Below are 24057 nucleotides of genomic sequence, written 5' to 3'. Positions count from 1 at the left end.
CAGATTAAAGAAGCTGATAGGAGAATCTAGTTGTCTTTTATTAAGTCAGACATGAAAGAGATTTGCAAAAGTATATATAAAACCATAATCCTCACTAATTTTTTTTTGTTTTGGAAGTCATTTTCAACAAATGATGTCATTTATGATAACATGTAATACAGTTTATTATTTTAAACAAATTAATAAATATTTTTAAAATATATTAGTTTTAATTTCAAATACAATAAATATTGATGATATAATATACATAAACAAAAGCTCTTTGTGGTACTCTGTTTTTAAAAAGAATGTAAAGGAGTCTTGAGATCAAAAAGCTTGGGAAGAGCTTGCTCTAAAACTATAAATTGCAGAGAAAGTAGTAATCTGTATAGAAAGAGGGAATTTTCTCATTATTTCCTCAACTAATGAAACCTATACGCCCATTCATTTTTCCTCTTTAAGATGAGAAAAACAGAAAATATACAAGCTTCTCTCTTGTAAATAAATGCATTCTTGAAGAATTTCTTTTTGTTTTGTTAGATTTATATTTGCATATAAATAGGGCTTAAGGATGTCTGACATTACTTTAAGAAGATATGTCTCCTCTATAATTTGCAGAGTTAAAAGGTTACATAGAATCATAACCAAAATCCAGACAACACTTAGTCCCACCAAGCAATGGTAAGCATGTTGATAAGGATGCCATAAACAGAGTGGGGTAGGGAACAGGTTTTAGGTAGTTTAGTTGCTAGAGTGTTTCTTGGTGTATTTCTTGAGCACTATAATGATAGAAAAAAGGCATATGCTTTTATTTTGGGCATGAATTATTTTTATTATATTTAGTTCAAAAATGCTATTTAGTCTCATTCTCTCAGGATATGTATGTGTGTGTGTGTATATGTGTGTGTATATTCTGTATGCCTTTCTGGCTCTCCTTTTGATTATCATGGTAAGAGACACAATACATGCACTGTTTAGCCATTCTAAAAGTCTTGTGGCTACTCCTGGCATTCAGAAACATACATTGGCAGAGGGAATGGGAAGTTGCTCTATTTCCTTGGAACCATGGACTAGAGAGGTCATGAGGTATGGCTCTGGGCTGGTTCAGCTGGGTTCAAGGAAGAGGAGGCTGAAAGAGCTAGGTGGCCACACATAGCTCATGCTTCTCTTTTTTCCTCAAGCCCACTTTTTTGCCATTTAATAAATAATTATAAAATTAAGATATAATCTCCAAAGAATTTTAATCATAACAAATAGTTTCTATGAATTGAAGGTCTGAATTCCAACTTTTTTTTGGCTTTTTCCCAAAATTTTTTTCCTCACAGGGAGTGACTTATTTGTAGAGCAAAAAATTAAATTTAATTAATTAAATTTAATTAATTCAGGTTACTGAGAGCTCGGTTTGTCAAGGGGCAACTTTGGGTAAGATTAATGTTCCCTTACCAGTTGTGGGTCTAGTTCTTGTGAACAGGCCTCCTTTATGTTTGTGTGTATGTTTGCCAATAATATCATTTTCCTTTTGGTTGGAGAGAGAAGAATGAGTAGAATCAGCAAGGTAATAGGAAAACTGACAATAAAGTCAGGAAAGGAATAGAAACACTGCAGATGGAAAGGTAAAAAGAAAAACAACAGTATTAGCTTAGTTTTAAGAACATATGAGTTATACAGACTGATTATCTCCTGCAAAGAAAGGCTACTGCCAAAAACACTAGGAATGGTTTAAAAAAAAAAAGCAAGCCATTAGCTTTTTAAAGAAATGATTTAAAACTTTTGACTACACCAGTTGGGAATCCTCTTTGACCCCCTTTTGGGTCTCTTGACTTTAAGACACTGAAAGAGTTAAAATCAGCTACTGGGGAATAGAAATCTCAGAATTAGATTATTGGTATCTCAGGTCATTCTCTTAGATCAGTCCACAAAAGTTCCAAGAGCCTAATCCCTAACCAGTTTTTTCTTCTTATAATCTACACCTCTTCCTCTTTTCTGTACACTCTCCTTGCTTCTGTCTGTTTCCCCTTTTCTCTTTCTAGGGACCCCTACTAAAGCTTCCTTTGCTCCTTTATTTCCCAAACATTCCTTTCTTCTATGCTCAAGCCCCTCCTTTATTTCCTTTTGCTTTACTGGTACCTTCCATTCTAGTCCTCCCAAAGCTTTTCTTATCTCTAATCCTTTCCCCTCCCTCCTCCAGTTCAGCAGATCCCCTTCCATTCTCTCCCTCCTCTCAAGTCCTGTCTCAGTCTCCATACCCATCTTATATACTATTTCTCTTCCTCTCTGCTCCTCTATCTCTACACAGACTTTAGAATCATCACTTGTGAATAACTCCCGTAAGGGCATATTTCCTCTGAGAGAAGTTGCCATGCATGATCAAAGGAGTAACAAGGTAACATTAAGACAACACATCTTCAGCCCTACTAATCTTGCCACATTTCATAGGGACACCCCCAAATTTGACATAGATTCAGCTGCTGTGGTAGCTCAATTTGAAGCTATTTTTAGAAGGTTCAATCCAAGTTAGGGCGATGTAATAGATTTGATGCATACCTAACTCTTAAGGAGAAAGGCAGGCTATTTTTGGGACCACCAATAATTCTCAGAGTGATGATGGGAAATAGTGACCATTAAAGAATACACAATAGGACCCTAATAATCCTAAGGACTATGTGTTTACATGATGCTAGGGAAGCTTTGCTAAAAGAAATGAGAGATGGTTCTACTCATCCAGAAAATTGGCATAAATTTGAAGATGTTACTCAAGAAGAAAATGAATGTCCCAACCAGTTTTTTCCCCCCAACCAGTTTTATGATTGGGTATACATGGATACTTACATATAGATCCATTCGTATGTCATCATTTTGTGTCTCACTCCTTGAAAATAAGAGACTCTTTTTATAAGTGTTGCCCAAATCTCTTATGAATATAGAACAGTTGAAACATACAGCTGTATATGTTGTTGAAGAGTGTGAAAGGAAAAGAAAAAAGTTGAAAAGGAAAAATTGGCAAAAATTAAATAAGATGGGAAAGGGAAATAGTCTGTTCCCCTCCCCCTATTAAATTTAAATTTTTAATTTTTAATTAAAATTAATACTATGATTTAAAATTACTTTACTTTATTGTTTTATACATAATAATTATATTATTATTAAAATTAAATTATTAAATAGCCTTACATAACCTTTAAGGTTAGGTACACTTACTATGACAGTTTATTGGACACTGGGGTTTCCAGATCTATCTTAATGAGCAAACCCAATGCTGAATGTACCTCTACTGAGTCTTTAAATGTGGTTGGGGTGTCAGGGAAGCCTCAAAATATCTGTAAGCTTTCTCCTTGCCTTGTGTTCATGGGGCCTCTGACAGTAGAACACTCATTCCTTCTAATGCCCGAATCCCCTATGAATTTTGAAGGGATAGATCTCTTATATAAACTCAGGGCCACAATACCTTGCTCTCCAGATGGCTCTTTGACTCTACAATTGTCTGCAGGTTCTCTGCCTTTATTCCCAGTTGTTCTTTCTGGCAATCAGTATTCAGTAGTCTATTCTTTTGAAATTCCAGTAGACATCCCTGACTCTCTGTATCTCCTTCTCTTCTGACATAGGCCTGCTTAAGTCTGTTGTTCCTGTTTCTATTAGAACAAATGGTGGTATAGCATCTTTCTTTCCTCAGTATCCTTTATAGGAAGAAGTTATTGAAGGAATATTCCCAATAATTGCTGCATTGATTGAACAAAGACTAACAATTTTATGCAAATCCCAATATAACTTTCCAATTTTCCCAGTAAAAAAGTCTAAGCCAGGTCCAGATGGGAAGACTATCATTTTGTGCAAGAATTGCATTATATATATATATGCCTGAATCCCCTATGAATCTTGAAGGGATAGATCTCTTATATAAACTCAGGGCCACAATACCTTGCTCTCCAGATGGCTCTTTGACTCTACAATTGCCTGCAGGTTCTCTGCTTTGGCATCTAGTGGTGCCAAACCCTGCAACTATCATCTCAATCCCTAGTGAGGCTACATATTTTACAGTGATAGATTTATTTTTTTCTGTTTTATTCCTATCCATATAAATTCTAGAACAGTTGCTTTCACCTGGAAAGGCTCACAGTGGACATATACTCACCTGCTTTGGGGGTATAGAGAGAGACCAACTTAATTCTCTCAAATTTTACAGCAGGATTTAGTCACTATTATTATTAAGGTGCTACTTTAGTTCAGGATATAAATGATCTTCTTTTAAAAGCACCAGATGCAGAGAAATGCCAGGAAGATAGTAGACATCTCTTCTGAGAGCTCCCTCAAAGGGATCACTAGCTCTTTAGGTCAAAGTGTCTTCCAAAAGTGGAATATTTAGGTTTTATTTTAGCTGTTACCAACCTCTGCCTTAACTGATGTTAAAAGTCTGATTTCAGATATCCTAACAAGAGAATAAAAATAAACAATGATCATAGATGCTGTAAGAGTTAAAATACTGGAAGACTTAAATTGTAGTAGATAAAAGAGTTGGAGAGTAAATTGTGACCGCAGAAAATATGTTTTCAAGACAGTGTCTTGTTTTAAATCAAATATAAGGTGGTCGCCAGGGAAATATTCCCAATTATTAAAATATATCCAAGACAGCTGGGTTTTATAGAGATTTTAATTAATACAAATGAGGAATTAAAGAATTAAAGAAAGAGAGAAAGAGAAAAGGGAAATAATGAGAAAAGGGCTATACCAGCCTGGGCCGGCATGAGCCAGCCTAGGAAGAGAGGGATCAGTCTTTTATCAGTCACCACGAGATCTATCCAAGCAAGGATTCAGAGGGACAGAGTCTCCTCAGAAGGAGTTCCAGCCAGAGTCAGCCTCCCTCAGACTGTCTTCAAGAGACTGTCCCAAGAGACTCTCTCAAGAGCCTCCTTTAGGAGACTGTTTTCTGCTCTCAGATTTTCATCTCCTTATAAAGGGAATTTTCTCCTATGTCACCTCCCCTAAGTTGTCCCATCTACCAATCACAGTAGACGTTTTTTCAAAGGACAGACCATTCTTAGTTCATACCTAAGAAGACTAATCTTTTGAGTAATTCACACCTGAGTAGACTAGAATCTCTGAGTAAATTCTCACTGCTTTGCTCCTTGTAAGTTCACAAGTTGCCTGACCTTTATAGGTACTTAGCACCCTTTTGTATTATATCCAAAAATAGGCATAGCTTAAGAACTTTTGGTCTTACTATAAGTATGGGTTTAAGTACTTTTCATTGTTCAGCAAAGAGTTTACAACTTTATCTTCTGCTAAGGCATGCTTAAGTATGGTGAAGTAGAGTTCTCACATTCCTGATTAAGTACCTTCACTGCCCAAATGGGGAATGGTCCCAATGGGGAATGGTCTTAATCCAACCTAATGAAATAGGGTCTGGGAATTTTTTTAAGGTTTACAATCCTAACCTTATGAAGTAGGGTCTTGAGAATTTTTAAGGTTCACAATGCCAACAGTCCCTATGGGGATGGCATATGTCAGTGACAAGGTGGGGATAGAGCAACTATCCACAAGGGTTCAGAGAACAACTGGTTTGGGAAAGACTGAGATACGACTTTCCTGATTTTATTCCCCTGGTAAGACTCTTGTAAATGGAGTAGACATCAGACCCTCTTTTTGTACATTATGACAACTTTCTTTAATCATGGTAGATGGTCAGTAATTGCAACATTATTTCACCTAATTACATGCTTGTAGGATATAAATTATTCCCACTAGAAAGTGGATAAATATCAGGGATTTGTTATAATTTTATATTTTTTTTCTCTTCTTTTTGGGAAAGGTGATTTATATTTTAAGGAATTCTTAAATAACAGATCTAGCCACATGTACATTCCCATACCAAATCTACTGTTGTAAGAGAATATACACCATTTGGGGACATTCTTCTATGTTACCATCACGTTATGTATAGAATTAGATCCTTGGAAGTATCTCATCCTCCTAAGGAAAGAATGTGAAGCTATCCTAAAGGTTCATAAATTACTTGTATTAAAATTTATTTTTCAATAATTTTAAAGAAAGATGTTGCCAGTGACCTGGACCAAGAAAGCAGATATGCTGAAGAAAATGCTATATGGACCATGATTTCAGACAACCTAAAAAGATGACAGCAACAGAAGAGGCCCCCAGAAATCACGAGAACATCAATAAGCTCATCATGAGGCTCTGAGACAGCCCTTGGAAATAATGACCTGAAATGTGGGGATTAGTTCACTCATTCCTTTTGCTCCTCCTCATGCACAAATATTTTATTTTGATTGTAAAACTCTTGTGCCAAAAAGGGAAATACCCCTAATGGTTCCTTGTCAATGCATCTGTCATCATTTTTAATATGTTAAGAAAGCATCCAAATCTATCTATCTATCTATCTATCTATCTATCTATCTATCTATCTATCTATCTATCTATCTATCCACATATGTAATGGAATGATTTACTGGGAAGAATGATATGTCTTCCAATAAATCAGAGAGGAGAATGTGGAAGGTTAATATTAATCTGTATCCCTTTATGGCCCTCCAAAACCAACTTTTGATTATAAAGCAAAAAATCTTAGAGCTAAAGCTCTGGACTGTATCTCCCTGAGGTCATGGGTGAGGTCCTCCCTCCTTTTGTCTACCATGCTAGAAGACGCAGTATATGCTCTGTGCAGCCATTCTAAAAGCAATAAAAGCAATGTGGTTACTCCTTGTGTCCAGAAGACCTGCCTCTTGTCCAGGCTGAGGTCTGAGTCTGTCAGTCAGAGGGGCTCAGGAAAAGGGACACTATGAAGAACATACACTGGCAGAAGGGACAGGAAGCCACTCTCTTCCTTTGGAACCATAGACTAGAGAAGGTATGAGGTCTGGCTCAGGGCTGGCTCAGCTGGCTCAAGAGGAGATGACTAAAAGAGCTGGCTGACCACACATGGTTTGTACTTCTTTCATTCTCTGGCCTTCTTTGTGCTATTTAATAAATAATTATAAAATTTAGTATTGTCTGCAGAGAATTTTAATTATAATAATTTAAAGTTGACAGCACTAGGAAAAGAGCACCCAAAAAAGAACTGTTTATCTAAGAATTACCCTAGAGCAGAAAAAAAACAACTTCTCAATGACTGGGAAATTATTATCCCACCAGGCAGTACCAACAGTTGCTTTATGTCATAATCAGTGATGTCATTGTCAGGAAGATTCTCAAGTCACCATTTTGATTTTGGCCTCTTCCTCTGCATTACGTCAATCGAGCCTAAGGAAAGAGCCATCCATGAAAAGAGGGGAAAAAATATGGCATTCACAAGGACATGGGCTCCACAGGTAGCGACGGTAGGGGAAGGTCCAGCAAAGAGAGCTCTCCTTGTTAAAGCAACTGAACAATTGTCAAAGGAACCTGAATCTTTCCAGGTAGCCTCCTTGACAGAAGGTCCTGCAAAAAAGGCACTGCTTATCAATAATAAGAAGAAACCTGAAGAAAATGCCCTTTCTACATTAGTTAAGGAGAAACCAAAGAGAGTGAAGAAAACTAGAGCAGTGGTTGTTGACATCGGCACGGGCTATTGTAAATGTGGTTATGCTGGAGAGCCAAGGCCTAGCCATGTGATTTCATCTATGGTAGGGAAACCTTATATGGAGACTGCTAAAACTGGAGACAACCGAAAAGAAACATTTATTGGCCATGAGCTCCTGTACCCTGATATCCGCCTTAAATTAGTTAATCCCCTGAGACATGGTATCATTGTGGATTGGGATTCAGTGCAGGATATCTGGGAATATCTTTTTCTGCACGAGATGAAGATCCCTCCAGAGGAACATGCTGTTTTGGTGTCAGATCCTCCCCTCGGCCCCTATACCAACAGGGAGAAGTATGCAGAGATGCTCTTTGAAACCTTCAACACTCCAGCAATGCACATAGCCTATCAATCTCGACTGTCCATGTACTCTTATGGAAAGACATCAGGTTTGGTAGTAGAAGTTGGCCATGGTGTTTCCTATGTGGTCCCAATCTTTGAGGGATATCCTTTGCCAAGTATCACAGGTAGGCTAGACTATGCTGGCTCTGACCTTACTGCCTATTTAATGACACTAATGAATCAGTATGGGAAGAACTTCACCGAAGACCAAATAAACATTGTAGAAGACATCAAGAAGAAACACTGCTTTGTGGCTCTTGATCCTGGCCAAGAGAGTCCCTCCATCAAGGATGACAAGATCAACTACCAGCTTCCAGATGGAGAACAGATTACTATTTCCCAAGAACGTTTCCTGTGTTCTGAGATGTTCTTCAAGCCTTCCCTTATCAAATCCATGCAACTGGGCCTTCATACCCAGACTCTGACCTGCCTCAACAAGTGTGATGTTGCCCTCAAAAGGGACCTTGTAAATAACGTTTTGTTGTGTGGAGGCAGTACCATGTTGAATGGCTTTTCTGCCCGTTTGCAAAAGGAGCTCTATAAGATATGCCCAAATGACACACCTACAGTGAATGTGTTACCTGAAAGGGATACTTCAGTTTGGACTGGGGGGTCAATCCTGGCCTCACTCCAAGGATTTCAGTCACTCTGGGTCCAGCGGTCAGAATACCAAGAACATGGGCCTTTCTTCTTATATAGGAGATGTTTCTGAAGGCAAAGCATGCCTGCTGGAATGTACTCTCATGACTAATTCAATTAACTCTACTGCCTCGAAGGACAGTGGCCCAAAATATATCTAAAATACCGTAACTCATGTTCTATTCAATAATTACCATGTTCCAATTCACAGTGTAAATGATCTTCTGTTGCTTGATTTCACAGGAAATGACAGACATCACAAATGTGTCATCTGAATTAGGTATTTGCCAAAATGAAAGGGTAGGGTGGGAGGTTGGAAGTAGAAAATCCTATATTATTCAAATTTTTCCTTTAGGGGAAAAATAGTTTATTTGCTTACATGTTATTTTCTTTTAGTGCAATTTTATAGTCAAAATTGAGAGAAATAGGAAAATTCATAAGTCTTTATGCTTGACTATGGGGAGATTTTTTCTTTTTTTTTCTTTTATAATATTTTATTTGATCATTTCCAAGTATTATTCATTAAAGACTAAGATCATTTTCTTCCCCCCCCCCATCCCCCATAGCCAACGCATAATTCCACTGGGTATTACATGTGTTCTTGATTCGAACTCATTGCTATGTTGTTAATATTTGCATTAGGGTTTCCTTTAGAGTCTCTCCTCTGTCATGTCCCCTCAACATCTGTAGTCAGGCAGTTGCTTTTCCTCAGTGTTTCTACTCCCACAGTTTATCCTCTGCTTATGAATGGTGTTTTTTCTGCTGGATCCCTGCAGATTGTTCAGGGACATTACACTGCTACTAATGGAGAAGTCCATTACGTTCGATTATACCACAGTGTATTAGTCTCTGTGTACAATGTTCTCCTGGTTCTGCTCCTCTCGCTCTGCATCACTTCCTGGAGGTTGTTCCAGTCTCCATGGAACTTCTCCACTTTATTATTCCTTTGAGCACAATAGTATTCCATCACCAACATATACCACAGTTTGTTCAGCCATTCCCCAATTGATGGGCATCCCCTCGTTTTCCAGTTTTGGGCCACCACAAAGAGCGCAGCTATGAATATTTTTGTACAAGTCTGTTTGTCCATTATCTCTTTGGGGTACAGACCCAGCAGTGCTATGGCTGGATCAAAGGGTAGATATTCTTTGGTCGCCCTTTGGGCATAGTTCCAAATTGCCCTCCAGAATGGTTGGATCAGTTCACAACTCCACCAGCAATGAATTAATGTCCCGACTTTTGCCACATCCCCTCCAGCATTCATTGCTTTCCTTTGCTATCATGCTAGCCAGTCTGCTAGGTGTGAGGTGATACCTCAGAGTTGTTTTGATTTGCATCTCTCTGGTTATAAGAGATTTAGAACACTTCTTCATGTGCTTATTAATAGTTTTGATTTCTTTATCTGAGAACTGCCTATCCATGTCCCTTGCCCATTTATCAATTGGAGAATGGCTTGATTTTTTGTACAATTGATTTAGCTCTTTATAAATTTGAGTAATTAAACCTTTGTCAGAGGTTTCTATGAAGATTGTTTCACAATTTGTTGTTTTCCTTCTGATTTTAGTTACATTGGTTTTGTTTGTACTAAAGCTTTTTAATTTGATGTAGTCGAAATTATGTATTTTACATTTTGTGATTCTTTCTATGTCTTGCATGGTTTTAAAGTCTTTGCCCTCCCAAAGGTCTTACATGTATACTTTTCTGTGTTTACCCAATTTACTTATGGTTTCCTTCTTTATGTTTAAGTCACTCACCCATTTTGAATTTATCTTGGTGTAGGGTGTGAGGTGTTGATCCAAACCTAATCTCTCCCACACTGTCTTCCAGTTTTCCCAGCAGTTTTTATCGAATAGTGGATTTTTGACCCCAAAGCTGGGATCTTTGGGTTTATCGTATACGGTCTTGCTGAGGTCGCTTTCCCCCAGTCTATTCCACTGATCTTCCTTTCTGTCTCTTAGCCAGTACCAAATTGTTTTGATGACTGCTGCTTTGCAATATAGTTTCAGGTCTGGGACTGCAAGGCCCCCATCATATGTGTTTTTTTTTTCATTATTTCCCTGGATATCCTTGATCTTTTGTTATTCCAGATGAATTTTGTTATGGTTTTTTCTAAATCAGTGAAAAAGTATTTTGGGAGTTCAATGGGTATGGCACTAAATAGATAAATAAGTTTGGGTAGGATGGTCATTTTTATTATATTGGCTCGTCCTATCCATGAGCAGTTAATGTTTTTCCAATTGCTCAAGTCTAGTTTTAGTTGTGTGGAGTGTTTTGTAGTTGTGTTCATATAGTTCCTGTGTTTGTCTCAGGAGATAAGATTCCTAGGTATTTTATTTTGTCTAAGGTAATTTTGAATGGGATTTCTCTTTCTAGTTTTTGCTACTGAGCTGTGTTGGAGATATATAGAAAAGCTGATGACTTATGTGGGTTTATTTTGTATCCTGAAACTTTGCTAAAGTTGTTGATTATTTCAATTAGCTTTTTGGTTGAATCTCCAGGATTCTTTAAGTAGACCATCATGTCATCTGCAAAGAGTGATAACTTGGTCTCCTCCTTGCCTATTTTGATGCCTTCAATTTCTTTTTCTTCTCTAATTGCTACTGCTAGTGTTTCTAGTACAATGTCAAATAGTAGAGGTGATAATGGGTATCCTTTTTTCACTCCTGATCTTATTGGGAATGCATCTAGTTTATCCCCATTGCAGATGATATTAGCTGATGGTTTTAGATATATACTGTTTATTATTTTTAGGAACGACCCTTCTATTCCTATGCTTTCTAGTGTTCTTAATAGGAATGGGTGTTGTATTTTATCAAAGGCTTTTTCTGCGTCTATTGAGATAATCATGTGGTTCTTGTTGGTTTGCTTGTTGATGTGGTCAATTATGTGGATGGTTTTCCTAATATTGAACCAGCCTTGCATCCCTGGTATAATAAATCCTACTTGATCATGGTGGATGACCCTTCTGATCACTTGCTGGAGTCTTTTTGCTAGTATCCTATTTAAGATTTTTGCATCTATATTCATTAGGGAGATTGGGCTATAGTTTTCTTTCTCTGTTTTTGACCTGCCTGGTTTTGGAATCAGTACCATGTTTGTGTCATAAAAGGAGTTTGATAGAACTCCCTCTTTGCTTATTATGTCAAATAGTTCGTTAACTGTTCTCTGAATGTTTGATAGAATTCACTGGTGAAATCATCAGGCCCTGGGGATTTTTTCTTAGGAAGTTCTTTGATGGCTTGTTGGATTTCATTTTCTGATATGGGATTATTTAAGAATTCTATTTCTTCTTCTGTTAGTCTAGGCAGTTTGTATTTTTGTATATATTCATCCATTTCTCCTAAATTGGTGTATTTATTGCCATATATTTGGGCAAAGTAATTTTTAATGATCGCCTTAATTTCCTCTTCATCGGAGGTGATGTCCCCCTTTTCAGCTTTGATGCTGTTAATTTGCTTTTCTTCCTTCCTTTTTTTAATTAGATTGACCAGTACTTTGTCTATTTTGTTTGTTTTTTCAAAGTACCAGCTTCTTGTCTTATTTATTAAATCAATAGTTCTATCACTTTCAATTTTATTGATTTCTCCCTTAATTTTTAGGATTTCTAGTTTGGTTTTCTGCTGGGGTTTTTTAATTTGATCGTTTTCGAGTTTTTTTATTTCCATTTCCAATTGACTGATCTCTGCTTTCCCTAGTTTGTTGATATATGCAATCAGGGATATGAATTTACCTCTGATTACCGCTTTGGCTGCATCCAAAAAGGTATGAAAGGATGTCTCACCATTGTCATTTTCCTCGATGAAATTGTTAATTGTTTCTATGATTTCTTCTCTAACTAAACAATTTTGGAGTATCATATTGTTTAATTTCCAATTAGTTTTTGATTTGGTTTTCCATGTACCATTACTGAACATTATTTTTATTGCCTTGTGATCTGAAAAGGCTGCATTTATTATTTCTGCTTTTCTGCATTTGTGTGCCATATTTCTGTGACCTAATGTATGGTCAATCTTTGTGAATGTGCCATGTGGTGCTGAGATGTATTCCTTTTTATCCCTATTTATTTTTCTCCATGTCTTTTAATTCTAATTTTTCTAAGATTTCATTCACTTCTTTTACCTCTTTCTTATTTATTTTTTTATTTGATTTATCTAAATATGATAATGGTTGGTTTAAGTCTCCCACTAATATGGTTTTACTGTCTATTTCTTCCTTCAATTCTCCTAGTTTCTCCATTAGAAATTTGGGTGCTATATTATTTGGTGCATACATGTTGATTAATGACATTTCCTCATTGTCTAAAGTCCCTTTTAACAAAAGATAATTACCTCCCCTATCCCTTTTGATCAGGTGTATTTTTGCTTTGGCTTTATCAGATATCATGATTACCACTCCTGCCTTCTTTCTGTCAGTTGAGGCCCAGAAGGTCTTACTCCATCCTTTAATTCTGACCTTGTGGGTGTCAACCTGCCTCATGTGTGTTTCTTGAAGACAACATATGGTAGGGTTTTGGATTCTAATCCATTCTGCTATTCGTCTATGTTTTATGGGTGAGTTCATCCCATTCACGTTCAAAGTTATGATTGTCATTTGTGGACTCCCTGGCATTTTGATAGCCTTCCCTAATTCTAACCTTTTCTTCTTCGGCTCTACCTTTTAGTCCAGTGATTTACTTTAAATCAATCCCCCTTATCCCCTCCCTTGATATGTTTCCTTTTTTAGTCCCTCCCTTTTTGTTCCCTCCCTCTCCCCCCTCTCTTTCCCTCCCCTTTTGTTTTCCCTCTCCCCCTCCCCCCTTGGTTTTCCCTTCTCCCTACCCTTGTTGGGTAAGATAGAATTCAAGATCCCAATGATCTGGATGTTTTTCCCTCTCAGAGTCGATTTCCCTGAGATTAAGGTTTAAGTAAAAATTCTCTTCCTCTCCTTCTTATAGGAGTTTCCTTCCCCTCCCCTTCCCATGTGAATCTTTGTGTGAGAAAGGTTATTCTATTTGGTCTTTATTTTCCCCCTATTTACACATTACATTTTCCCCACGTTAGTATACATAGATTGATATAAATGTAGTCCTTATAGAAGAGAGTTTGAGTAAAAGAAGAAGATAACATTTTTCTCCTTTTCCCTTTCCTTCATAAATTTACCTTTTCAGGTATTCCATGCTCTTTGTTTTTCGGTGTCGAACTTTCCACAGAGCTCTGGTCTTTTCTTTGCAAAAATTTGGAAATCTTCTATTTTGTTGAATGCCCATACTTTCCCTTGGAAGTATATAGTCAGTTTTGCTGGATAGCTAATTCTTGGTTGAAGACCCAGCTCTCTTGCCTTTCTGAAGATCATGTTCCATGCCTTACAATCATTCAGAGTATAAATTGCAAGGTCTTGTGTGACCCTGATTGGCATTCCTTTATATCTAAATTGTCTTTTTCTGGCTTCTTGTAGGATTTTTTCTTTTGTTTGAGAGCTTTGGAATTTGGCAATTACATTCCTGGGAGTTGTCTTTTGGGGGTTTAGTGTACAGGGTGTTCTGTGAGCTCTGTCAGTGGCTACATTGCCCCCTTGTTCTAGAATCTCTGGGCAATTTTCTTTGATTATATCTTGTATTACGATGTTGAGTTTGCTGTTTATTTCTGGCTTTTCTGGAAGTCCAATTATTCTTAAATTATCTCTTCTTCCTCTATTTTCCAAGTCTATGACCTTGTCAGTGAGATATTTTATGTTCTCTTCTAATTTCTTGGTCTTTTGGCTTTGCTTTATTAGTTCTTGCTTTAAAGCCTGGTTTTCCTTTTCAGTTTGGTCAAACTGGTTTTGTAGATGCGTGAATTTCTTTTGCATTATTTCCCATTTTTCCTCCCAGAAGGCTTCCATCTTTTTGATCATTTCTGATTCATATTCTTCATGGGTTTGTGGAGAGTTTCCATTTCCTTTGGAACGTTTTGGAGCATTTGCTTGTGTTTCCTCTTCTATCTCCTCTGTGTTTTGTATTTTTGCTCCATAAAGTGTCCAAAGTCGCCCCCTTCTTCTTGTTTTTTTTGGAATTTTGGGGGTTTTGTGCTTCTGTGGAGTTTGCCATCTCTATCTGAGTGGGGAGGATTAGCTTTTCTTATCTCTGTCTGGTGTTCAGAGGTTTTAGCCCTAGGCAGATTGTCCGTTCTATGGCTTGGCCCTTGTTTCTGTGCCTCAGCCAGATGGAAGAGCCAGCACTCTGAGGGGGGGAGGGGCCGCGGCTTCCGGGAGTTCTGAGGGCTGGTGATAGGATTAACCTCAGACTGAGTATGCCCCCAGGCAGCAACTTTCAGTGAGACCCAGATGGAAGGTTCTGGTCAGGGGGCTACAGGCTCCTCCTGTCTCTCTCTGTTTCCCTGCTGTCTGGGTGCCCCCGCGACTGGCTCAGGTCGTTTTCAGGGGGCGGCCCTCAGAACAGGCCCCCCTGCCTGCCCTGAGGTTCCTGCTGCTGCCTCGGACTCAGCACTCTGGGTTGGGGGGGATGGGTCCTGGGACCTTCCCTTTGCCATCCCCTTAGATCCGAGTGATCTCGGGCTCCAACTCTTGGGGGGCCGTACCTTTTGATCCAGGTCCAGGAGGAGTGTTTCCAGGGTCTATTCTGCTGTTTGTTTTGAATTTTGATGCCCTAGGAGCATTCCGTTTGAGATTGGTAAGGAAGGGTTTCTGGAGCTCCGAACTTTAGCTTTCTCTAAGCTTCCATCTTGACCAGAAGTCCTCGGGAGATTTTTTTCTTCTCAAAAATTGGGGTAAAATTACCCCAAAGGAGAAATGTTCAAGATAAAAAGCAAAGAAGGCTGATCATTTATGTATATATTCTGTTGGAAGTGGGCAGGCAAACCCTAAGCAAGGTGCAGGTCGAGGAAAATCCGCCATTAAGTAGAAGTAACTTGGACCACAAGTTCACTGACCCCTGCCAGGCCATTCATAGAGAAATGCAGATTCACACTAAACATTTCCACCCAGGGTCATACATACAAAAGAAATACGAAATTATTCTCAGAAACTGGCCTGTCAATAGGGTACAAACTTATAAAATTGTAGGTGTGAATTATTTCAGACCCTCCCAAACTGGGGCTATAGCAAGCTATATTCGTCAGGCAGAATGATTATAGGAGCGGGCCAATTATACAAAGAAGTAAATGGTCAGTCAAAAAGCACTTAAGGAACTGCTTATGTGTTGGGCAGTTGACACCCTGATTGGTCACAATCCCAATCATTTTCAATTCTCCAGTCAAGACAAAGTTCTGATGGTGGGAAAAGTTCCTTTGTCTACACTGTCAATATTAGGCAAATCAATTTAAACTCTCATGAGTCTCAGTTTCCTTATCTGAAAAATCATTTGGATTAGATGGTTTCTGAATTATCTTGTAGCTCTAGACAATATGCATTCATTTGTTCCATAAAGATATACTAAATATATGCAAGGTACCATAGGAAAGACAATTGTAATACAACTTAGAGTCAAGCTTCAGTTCAAATCTCAGTTCTGCCACTTTCTATCTGTAAAACCTTGGACATGTCAACTCAATGCCTCTGAGTCTCAATTCCCTCTTCTGGAAAATGAGAGAGGGGCTCAGTAGATGATTTCTAATGTCCCTTCTGTTTCTAAATCTGTGATCCTCAATTTTATGACACAATTCCTGCCTTACCTCAAGCCACAGGCAAGTTATATTCTCTCTAGGGTCTATTTTGTTATCTGAAAAATTATATTGTTGAATTTACAAGGTGATTTTTGGATTGAAAATTCTGACAGCCTACGTGAACACTGGCCAAGTGCTGTGGTGGCATGGGCCTTGCCTTCATGGCACTTTCTCCCATTTGGGGGGAGAATATGCACAGCAATAATTATACTGGTGTTATTGTGGAAGTAGAAGGCCAAGAGCTCTAGCCTTTCTTCTATATATTTTTTATCCAAGTCTATTAGTGTTTGGGGGAGTTCCTGAGTGGTGAAGCCTTCTGTGGGAGTAACCATTGCCTAGGTGGAGTTTTTCTAGAGCCAAGTCATCTATGCATTTGATCCCTGGCCTAGAATCCCTATTTAATTGTAACTCTTCCCTTTTCTGTCTTACCCACTCCTCAACTAAAATAAAAGGACAAGCTCAGATTCTAACATATCTTGACCTGTGTGGAATAAAACTTCTGGCTCTGTCTCTTACTTATCTGAGGCTGAGGTTCTCCTGGGGAAAATGGATCACACAGAACAGTTGCTACTCTTCAGGGTTATCTACAGTAGTGATTTCCAATCCCCCTCACCCCATCCTCAAAGGGATTGATGAGGGAGGGGAAGTTTATGACAAGCCAACTGGAGTGAGAAAATGGGTGGCATCTCTCTATTCCTATGATAATTGGTTGCTTGTCTCCAATACTATCACACTGATCTCATATCACTGCCCTACTCCCACCATTTGTACAAACTTCTTACCTTCCCTTCCTGTGCAGAGTAGCAATCCCTCAGGTGGCTAAAACTTAATACTGACCCAGGCACCCACGTCTGCTTTGCCATTGGGAAAATCCTTTCTCATTGCCCAACCAACCTGCTCCCAAACATCATCTCATGGCTGAGGAAGTGCCCTGAGGTTGCAGGTAGAGCGGTCTGTGTGGTCACCTAGGATGAGTAGGCATGGATTGGTTATCATCTACATGCAAATCTTTTCCCTTCTGTGTACTTCACTATTACTGTTGAGGGCACTATGCTTAGTCACCCAGGTCTACTATCTTGATCTTCTTCTCAGCTCTTCCCTCTTGTATACTCCACACATTCAATCAGTTGCCACATCTTGTTCTAATTCTGCAGTATCTTCTTCATCTTTTCCCTTTTCTTTACTCACATTATGATCCTAGGTCAAACCTTCAATACCTCTCCCGTACATTGTTGAAGTAGCATCTCCTTGCCTAGTTTTTCCCATCCCAATCCATTCTCCACCTATGCTAAAAGGACTTTCTACTAGTATTTATCTGCTCTACGCCCTTCCACTTAATAAACTCAAAATGATAGCTTCCTATTGGCTCAAAGATCAAATATAAACTAGTATTTAAATGCCTTCAACAACCCGGCCCCAGCCTACTTTTCTAGGTTAATTATATATCATTCCCCATTTGGTGCCCTCTGGAGCTGTAACTATTCTTCCTCCTGTTCCTTACATATAACTACATCTTCCCTCTCTGTGGTTGGAAGGTTCTCCTTTTTCACTCTTGCCTCATAAATTTATTTCGAAGCTCACCTCAAAAGTTACCTTCTACATGAAGCCTTTCCAGATCCTCCCAGAACCTCGGGCCTACCCTTGCAAAATCATCTTGTATGTATTTTGTATACATCATCCCTACATGTATTTACCTATGCGTCGTCTTCAGGATGTGGGCTGCTGGAGGGCAGGGAACATTTCATTCTTGCCTTGTATCCTGGTAGTGTGACTTATTCAGGGATACTGCCTTGAATGTACTTCCTGAGAGCCCTCCTTGGTTTGTGTAGTCCCTTTAGAGATAAGGATCCTAAATTATGGTTATGTCACCTTGTAAATCTATGGTTTGGCTAATCTCTCACAAGGTAAATTAATCCAACAAATACTTATTAAATGTTCACATGTACAATCTCCTGCACTTGGTTCTAGGAGCAAAAATAAGCAAGCCATGTTCCTTGTACTAAGAATTTATAATCTATTAACCATAATGAAATGTACACAGACATACATAACTAAAACTAGAATATAATACTTAAAAGGAATACAATGTATTAAGATGAAGGAGAACTCGTTTCAGATTCAGGAAGGCTTCATGAAAAAAAAGGTAGCATTTTATTGGTCTTTAAGGATGGGTAATATGCCAGAGATAGAATGAAAAATGAATTTGTGTGAATATGAACAAAGGATTAGGTTTAGGGAAATAGGAACAAGAGGCACAGAAGAGAGAAAGCATGATCGGAAGAGAGGAGGAGTCCAGTTTGATTGAAACACAAAATACATGAAGAGAAATGGTATTAGAGAAGACTGGAAAGATAGTTTGTAGCCAGGTCACAGGTCTGGAACACTGTCTTTATTCAGTAGGCAATGGGGGTCATGGCTATACTTGAAATTAGCTTCATACTTGGGCTGACTGGGCCATCAGAACCTCAAAGCTTTGCTCTTTATTAACCAATCTCTTCCTATTTATTTATTTAAAACCCTTACCTTTTCTCTTGGAATCAATATTGTGTATTAGTTCCAAGGCAGAAGAATGATAAGGGCTAGGCAATGGGGGTTAAGTGACTTGCCCAGGGTCACCCAGATGGAAAGTGTCTGAGGCCAGATTTGAACCTGGGACCTCCCATCTCTAGGCGTGGCTCTCAATCCACTGAGCTACCCAGCTGTCCCCTCTTCCTATTTATTTATATTCAATTAATAACCATTTGAGTGCCAACTATTTGCCAGGCTCAAAGTACAAAAACAAAACACTGACACCAGGGATCTTATATCCCAAATATAAGGTAATTTTGGGAGGGGTGAGGGCTAGGGTAATGTTAGGGAGCATGAGAGTGGGGGTGGTCAGGCCAGCAGGGCAGGGGAAGGCCATGCAGTTAGGGCTTGAGCTGAGACTGGAAGGAAACTAAGGACTTGAATTTTAAATCCCAACATACCCATTAGCCCAAGAACTCCAGATTTCCTGTTAGTTTTTAAGTATTTTTTCATTAATAATTGTCTTCTCTGATAGGTCAGTTCTGTGAAATTAAGAGTCTGTTCCATTTTTGGCTTCATACACTCAGGGTTAGCACCAGTGTCTGTACTATCTAATGGCTCCTTATCCTTTACTAGCTCATTGTCCATTTGGCCATCAATTAATTATGAGCCGAGGATAGAAAGTTAAAAAATCCCTGTTCTCAAGGAACTGCCACCCTAACTGGGGAGACAACAACTATGTACCCACAAGATATAACCAATGTAAATGCAGCACCCTAGACCAGGCAGGCCTCTTGCAGAAGATAGGATCTGAGCCAAATCTTGAAGAAGTCAGAGAAGGCAAGAAGAGGAAATGAGGAAAGATAACATTTCACATGGAGTAAACATCTAGTGTTAATATACAGACTGGGAAATAGTGTCATATTTGATGGACTGCAAGGTTAGTGACAATGGAAGTGTAAGAAGATTCGAAAATAGGTAGTGCTGGGTTGTAAGGGACTTTCAAAGCCAAAGAAGGTGATAGGAAGTCACTAAAATTTACTGGAGGGTTAAGGGGGGTGATACGGTCAGCTCTGGGCTTTAAGAAGCTCACTTTGGCAGCCATTAGGGATGACTAGGACAAAGGAGAGGCTTGAGGCAGGCTGACAACCAGCAGGCTACTACAATGGTCCACAACATGAGATAAGTGCTTCACTGGGATGGTGGCGGTGTGAACGAAGAAAAGGGGAATGGGGAGATGAAGATGTTGGCATTACACCAAAGAGTTTCGCCTTTACTTTGTTGGAACAGAAGGGTCATTAACAATATTTAAATAGGGGAATAACATAAAAACTGAATTTTGGGAATATTAACCTAATGGTGTGTGGGATGAATAATAAAGTGGTAAAGCTAGATAAAAGGCAAGAAACTCAAAAAATGCAAGTTGAAATGAATCAGATGATGTGAAAGCAAGGATTAAAATTATTTTGTGCTAAAGAAAGGAGGGAAGTCAAAGATGACAAGTTTTGAGATTGGTGACTAAAATAAATGATTTTTTAAAGAGTGTACGTGAAAGAATATTTTCTTTTATATATGTTGAGTTTGGAATTTATCAGTGAATAATAGATTTTATTACTAGTTTTGAAATTTTAATGGTCATATTTCCAGGTTTTCTTAAAGTGGGGTATGGCTATACTTGAACATACCAGGGGGTCCCATCCAATGCCTAATATTTATATTACCCACATAGATTCTGTTGCTTTCCTCTAAATTCTATTTTGTTTTCATTCTCCAAACATTAGTCTATCTCTCTCTCAAGAACTTTCTCCCTCTTTTTATCAATCAACAAACAAGCCTTGAAGCACTGATTACATTATATCAGTCACTTGGGCTTGAGAAGCTGACATTCAATGGAGACATCTTTGCCTCTATTTCTGCTGTATTTACTCTTTTTTGATTAAGTTGACTATAAATCCTGTCCACTGTTGCCTAATGACTGAGGGGGAAAAAAAGTTAAAAAGGGTAAGATATAGTCTTCTGCATTAGTTATATCTGGAGAACATAAAGAGGGAGAAAAACAAGTTGACATAGGTTCACTATTATTTGTATTTGCTTTGGTTCTCTCATTTTTCAGACAGGGGAAGAGCAAGAAAGAACTATTGATTAGGCAAAGTTAAAGACCTCTAAAACTCTGCTTTTGGAATCACATTGAATCACATCATTCTACAAACTAAATTTATGGATGACTCTTAATTAGAAAACTTTATCTTCTTTTAAAAATTAAGGTTGCCATATCTTCATTAATGTTTACAACTTAGGGTAAATGTTTCTTTATAAATTGTATTTTAAAGTAAGCTTTGAGGTACTGACAATTTCCTTTTCGTGTTTTTCATGCAAGGTGCCACAGTGACTCAACATGAGAACAAAGGGAAGAGAAAATGATTGGGGTCTATTCTCAGTACCAGTACTCCTTGCCATTAAAATCTTCACCTTGCCAAAAACTGTGAGGAAAGTAGACAGCAAGATTTATGCTGTTTGTTTCCTATCATTTTAAAGAATGTCTGCACATTGAGCACCCACAAACTGTTTTTTTCATTTACTCCTATTTAGCCCTGAGGAAAGTGTTTTATAAAATTTAAGGAACTCTAAAAACGTGGGCTGTTCCAGGAATGCAGTGATATAGAAGAAAATGTACTGGTTCTGGGATCAAAACTGGTTTCAAAACCTGCTTTTAAAAAGTTATTACTCACTGTCATTGGTTTCAGCTTCCTTATTTATAAATGACAGGTTTGGCCTTCATGGTCCCCAAGGCCCCTTCAGGGATAGGTCTAAGACCCTACATTCCTTATTAATGTTTCTGACTTTCAAGTCATAACAAAATTGTCTTCCTGCTTCCCCTCCAGCCTGCTACCTTGTTTGAACAGAGAGAAATATCTCATTGTAATGCAGTAACATGACGGAAAAAACACTAAGCCTATGGAATTACTTTAATTAACTTAGTATAAGCTAGTGTAGTGGTCAATAAAAAAGAGAATTAAATAGCTTGAACTATATACTTACACATAGATATTTATACACATTCACACAGATTTCACCTACTTTAATACTTCATAATAAAAACTTTTTTTGGGGGGGAGTATAGAATGCCTATTATCTAATATAAACACCTCAGCAAAACACAAATTCACCCTCATTTCTGATACTTCAGCATCAGTCCCCTAAACTATTTTGTAGATTAAAGTTTCTGCTAGTTCGGCAATTCACTTAGGTACTGTTTAGGGTATTTTTTAGAAAAGGGCAATTATAAATTAATTTTGTGTATGTCTGTGTGTGTGACACACATACACAAATCTTTTGCTTCAACTTAAAACATTTTTATTGGCATCTTTTATTTTTACATCACTTTAATTTCTCAATATATCTTTCACCCCCACAGAACATGCAGTGTTCCCTATCTATGAATCATCTCTGAAAAGAAAAGAGAAGGTGCATTTTCATATTTCTTTATCAGGTCCAAGTTTGCTTGTCATAATAAAAATGTTCAGTCTTGATTTTTAAAAATTCTTTCTATTTACACTGTTGGAGTCATCATGCATAGAGATTTTTTACAGGTTTAGTTTATTTCTCCTTTCCTCCCAGTATTCTTTGTATTCTTTATATTATTATATAACACAATAAAATTCCATTACATCATGAACCACAATTTGTTGAGCCATTCTTCAAATGATATAGTCTTAACATTCTAAAGAGACCTGGTACTCTTACTAATATTACTAATGCTCTGGGCGGTTAAGAAAATGCCTTTGGGATTCTAGGAAAATGTATAATCTCCTTGAGTGTCAGAATTATTTTTAATTTTGGTATACATTTTCCCAAAGCCTTAGACAGTGTGCTTTCTGAAAACCAAATTATTAGAGTCTAGACTCTGATTTGATTCAGCAGATAAGTAACGTGAGATTACTTGTTACAGAGCTTGCAGGAAGCAAAATTCTGCAGATATTTTATTTTTATTCCAAGCTAAAACTGCTTTTCATAATTTGCTTAAAGCAATATCAAATATGACAAATTTGAGTATAGATTTATCAGAAAGTTACCAAAGACAAGGAAGGATATAAAAAATTTTTACACTAGTATTTTAAATTTATCTGTCCAGAGTAATATGACATTTTTGGTGTTTTATATTCTGTAATCAATACAGTCTATATATGGGCTATTTTGTGGTTTTATTTCATTTGAAGACCAGATTATGAAATGTTTTGGACAAAATATTTTTAGCCAGGAAACAGTAATCAGAATGAATTAGACATTTGTATCCCCACACCCTATCTGTCTTTTAATTCCAACTTCTTTCCACAGACCAGGAAAGGAAAATTGTCCTGAAAATCTGCTATTTCTCAAAAGGAACAGAATGGAAATCAGAACACCAATAATCAAAACAAAGTAGGACAAGACTTTGTTTAAGATGTGTTAATAAGCAGAAGCAGTCTTTGGAGAGCCAGGAGTAATTATTACATTAAATATGCTATGTAGGCACTCTGATAAATTCTGAATATAACAATATTTTAAAGACATTTCAATTTGAATCAATCTTCTAACACTGTTATCTCATTAGCAGTAAGTATCAAGGCAATATAATAGTCCACATGTATAAACTAACAATAGGAGATAAAATCTCAATATCTGGAAGCTTTCATTTATTATGGTAGAACCTGTAATTTCCACGAAAGTAACAATTGCCAACTAAGAGAAAACTGATAAGTGGACAATTTAAAAATTCAATGGAACCATAAAATTTTTATTTATGCTTTAGTTAACTTGTAAAAAGACATAGAAATCATCAATTTTCATGAAACTTTAGGTGGTATAACTACAATAGCCTATTAGTCAAGTCTATTATCTTTTGCCAAGAACTTAAAGCATGTTTTGGGTATGAAGTCTTTTGCCCTCACAATACTCTTGTGATATAAGAAGTAGGAATCATTCTCATTTAAAAGATGGGAAAATGAGGCACAAATATTAAGAGATCTGCCACTATGTATTAAAAGTGTAGTAAAAAGATAAGCCAATCTTGACTCCTTTACTAAACAATATTAACTTTTAAAAACACTCATACTGTATAGAGACTTTCTTTTACAAGTGGGAAGTGTTGCCTAAGATAATGAGAAGATAAGTATTCTGAAAAGATTAATTTAAGGTGTTAGCCAAGGCCTGACCCAAAAAGCAGTAGTAATTTCATAAGGTTCCATTATTAGTCTCAAGGCAGGGATAGCAAAACACTAAAATAAATTTAAAATAATACTATTCACTCTGAGAGCACCTCCAAATGGCATCAGAATTACTCTAGAAGGTTCAGTTTCCACTGGATAGTTTTGTTGATCTTAGGAGGTATAAAAAGTTCTGCAC

General features: G+C 37.6%; 2 protein-coding genes and 1 long non-coding RNA gene across 6 annotated transcripts in view; 2 read left to right on the top strand and 1 right to left on the bottom strand.

The window, feature by feature from the left end:
- Nucleotides 1-22215, top strand: part of LOC130455538 (uncharacterized) — a 27289-nt gene extending 5074 nt beyond the window's left edge. The window contains exons 2-3 of the long non-coding RNA XR_008913577.1: nucleotides 21053-21157; nucleotides 22091-22215. This is a non-coding gene — a long non-coding RNA (uncharacterized LOC130455538). The remainder of the gene's footprint in view (nucleotides 1-21052; nucleotides 21158-22090) is intronic.
- The window catches only part of ELP1 (elongator acetyltransferase complex subunit 1), a 105212-nt gene continuing 84344 nt past the window's right edge, over nucleotides 3190-24057 (bottom strand). For 2 of the 4 annotated variants that reach the window (XM_001362098.4, XM_016424086.2), the window contains exon 37: nucleotides 22007-24057. In XM_001362098.4, coding sequence (XP_001362135.2) covers nucleotides 23990-24057 — 68 coding nt within the window. In that variant the 3' untranslated portion in view covers nucleotides 22007-23989. Of the gene's footprint in view, nucleotides 3609-13310; nucleotides 17133-17861; nucleotides 18000-21404; nucleotides 21566-22006 lie in introns of those variants that run through there. The other 2 variants (XR_008913576.1, XR_008913575.1) reach the window with 2 other exon arrangements.
- Nucleotides 7174-8747, top strand: ACTL7A (actin like 7A). Its single transcript, XM_001364131.4, has one exon. It carries the CDS (start codon nucleotides 7269-7271, stop codon nucleotides 8601-8603), a length of 1335 nt encoding a protein of 444 aa, XP_001364168.3. The 5' UTR covers nucleotides 7174-7268; the 3' UTR covers nucleotides 8604-8747.

The sequence above is a fragment of the Monodelphis domestica genome, chromosome 7 (genome assembly GCF_027887165.1).
Source record: "Monodelphis domestica isolate mMonDom1 chromosome 7, mMonDom1.pri, whole genome shotgun sequence".
Lineage (NCBI taxonomy): Eukaryota > Metazoa > Chordata > Mammalia > Didelphimorphia > Didelphidae > Monodelphis > Monodelphis domestica.
Note: the sequence above shows the minus strand (reverse complement) of the source record. Positions and strands in the feature narration are given on the sequence as shown.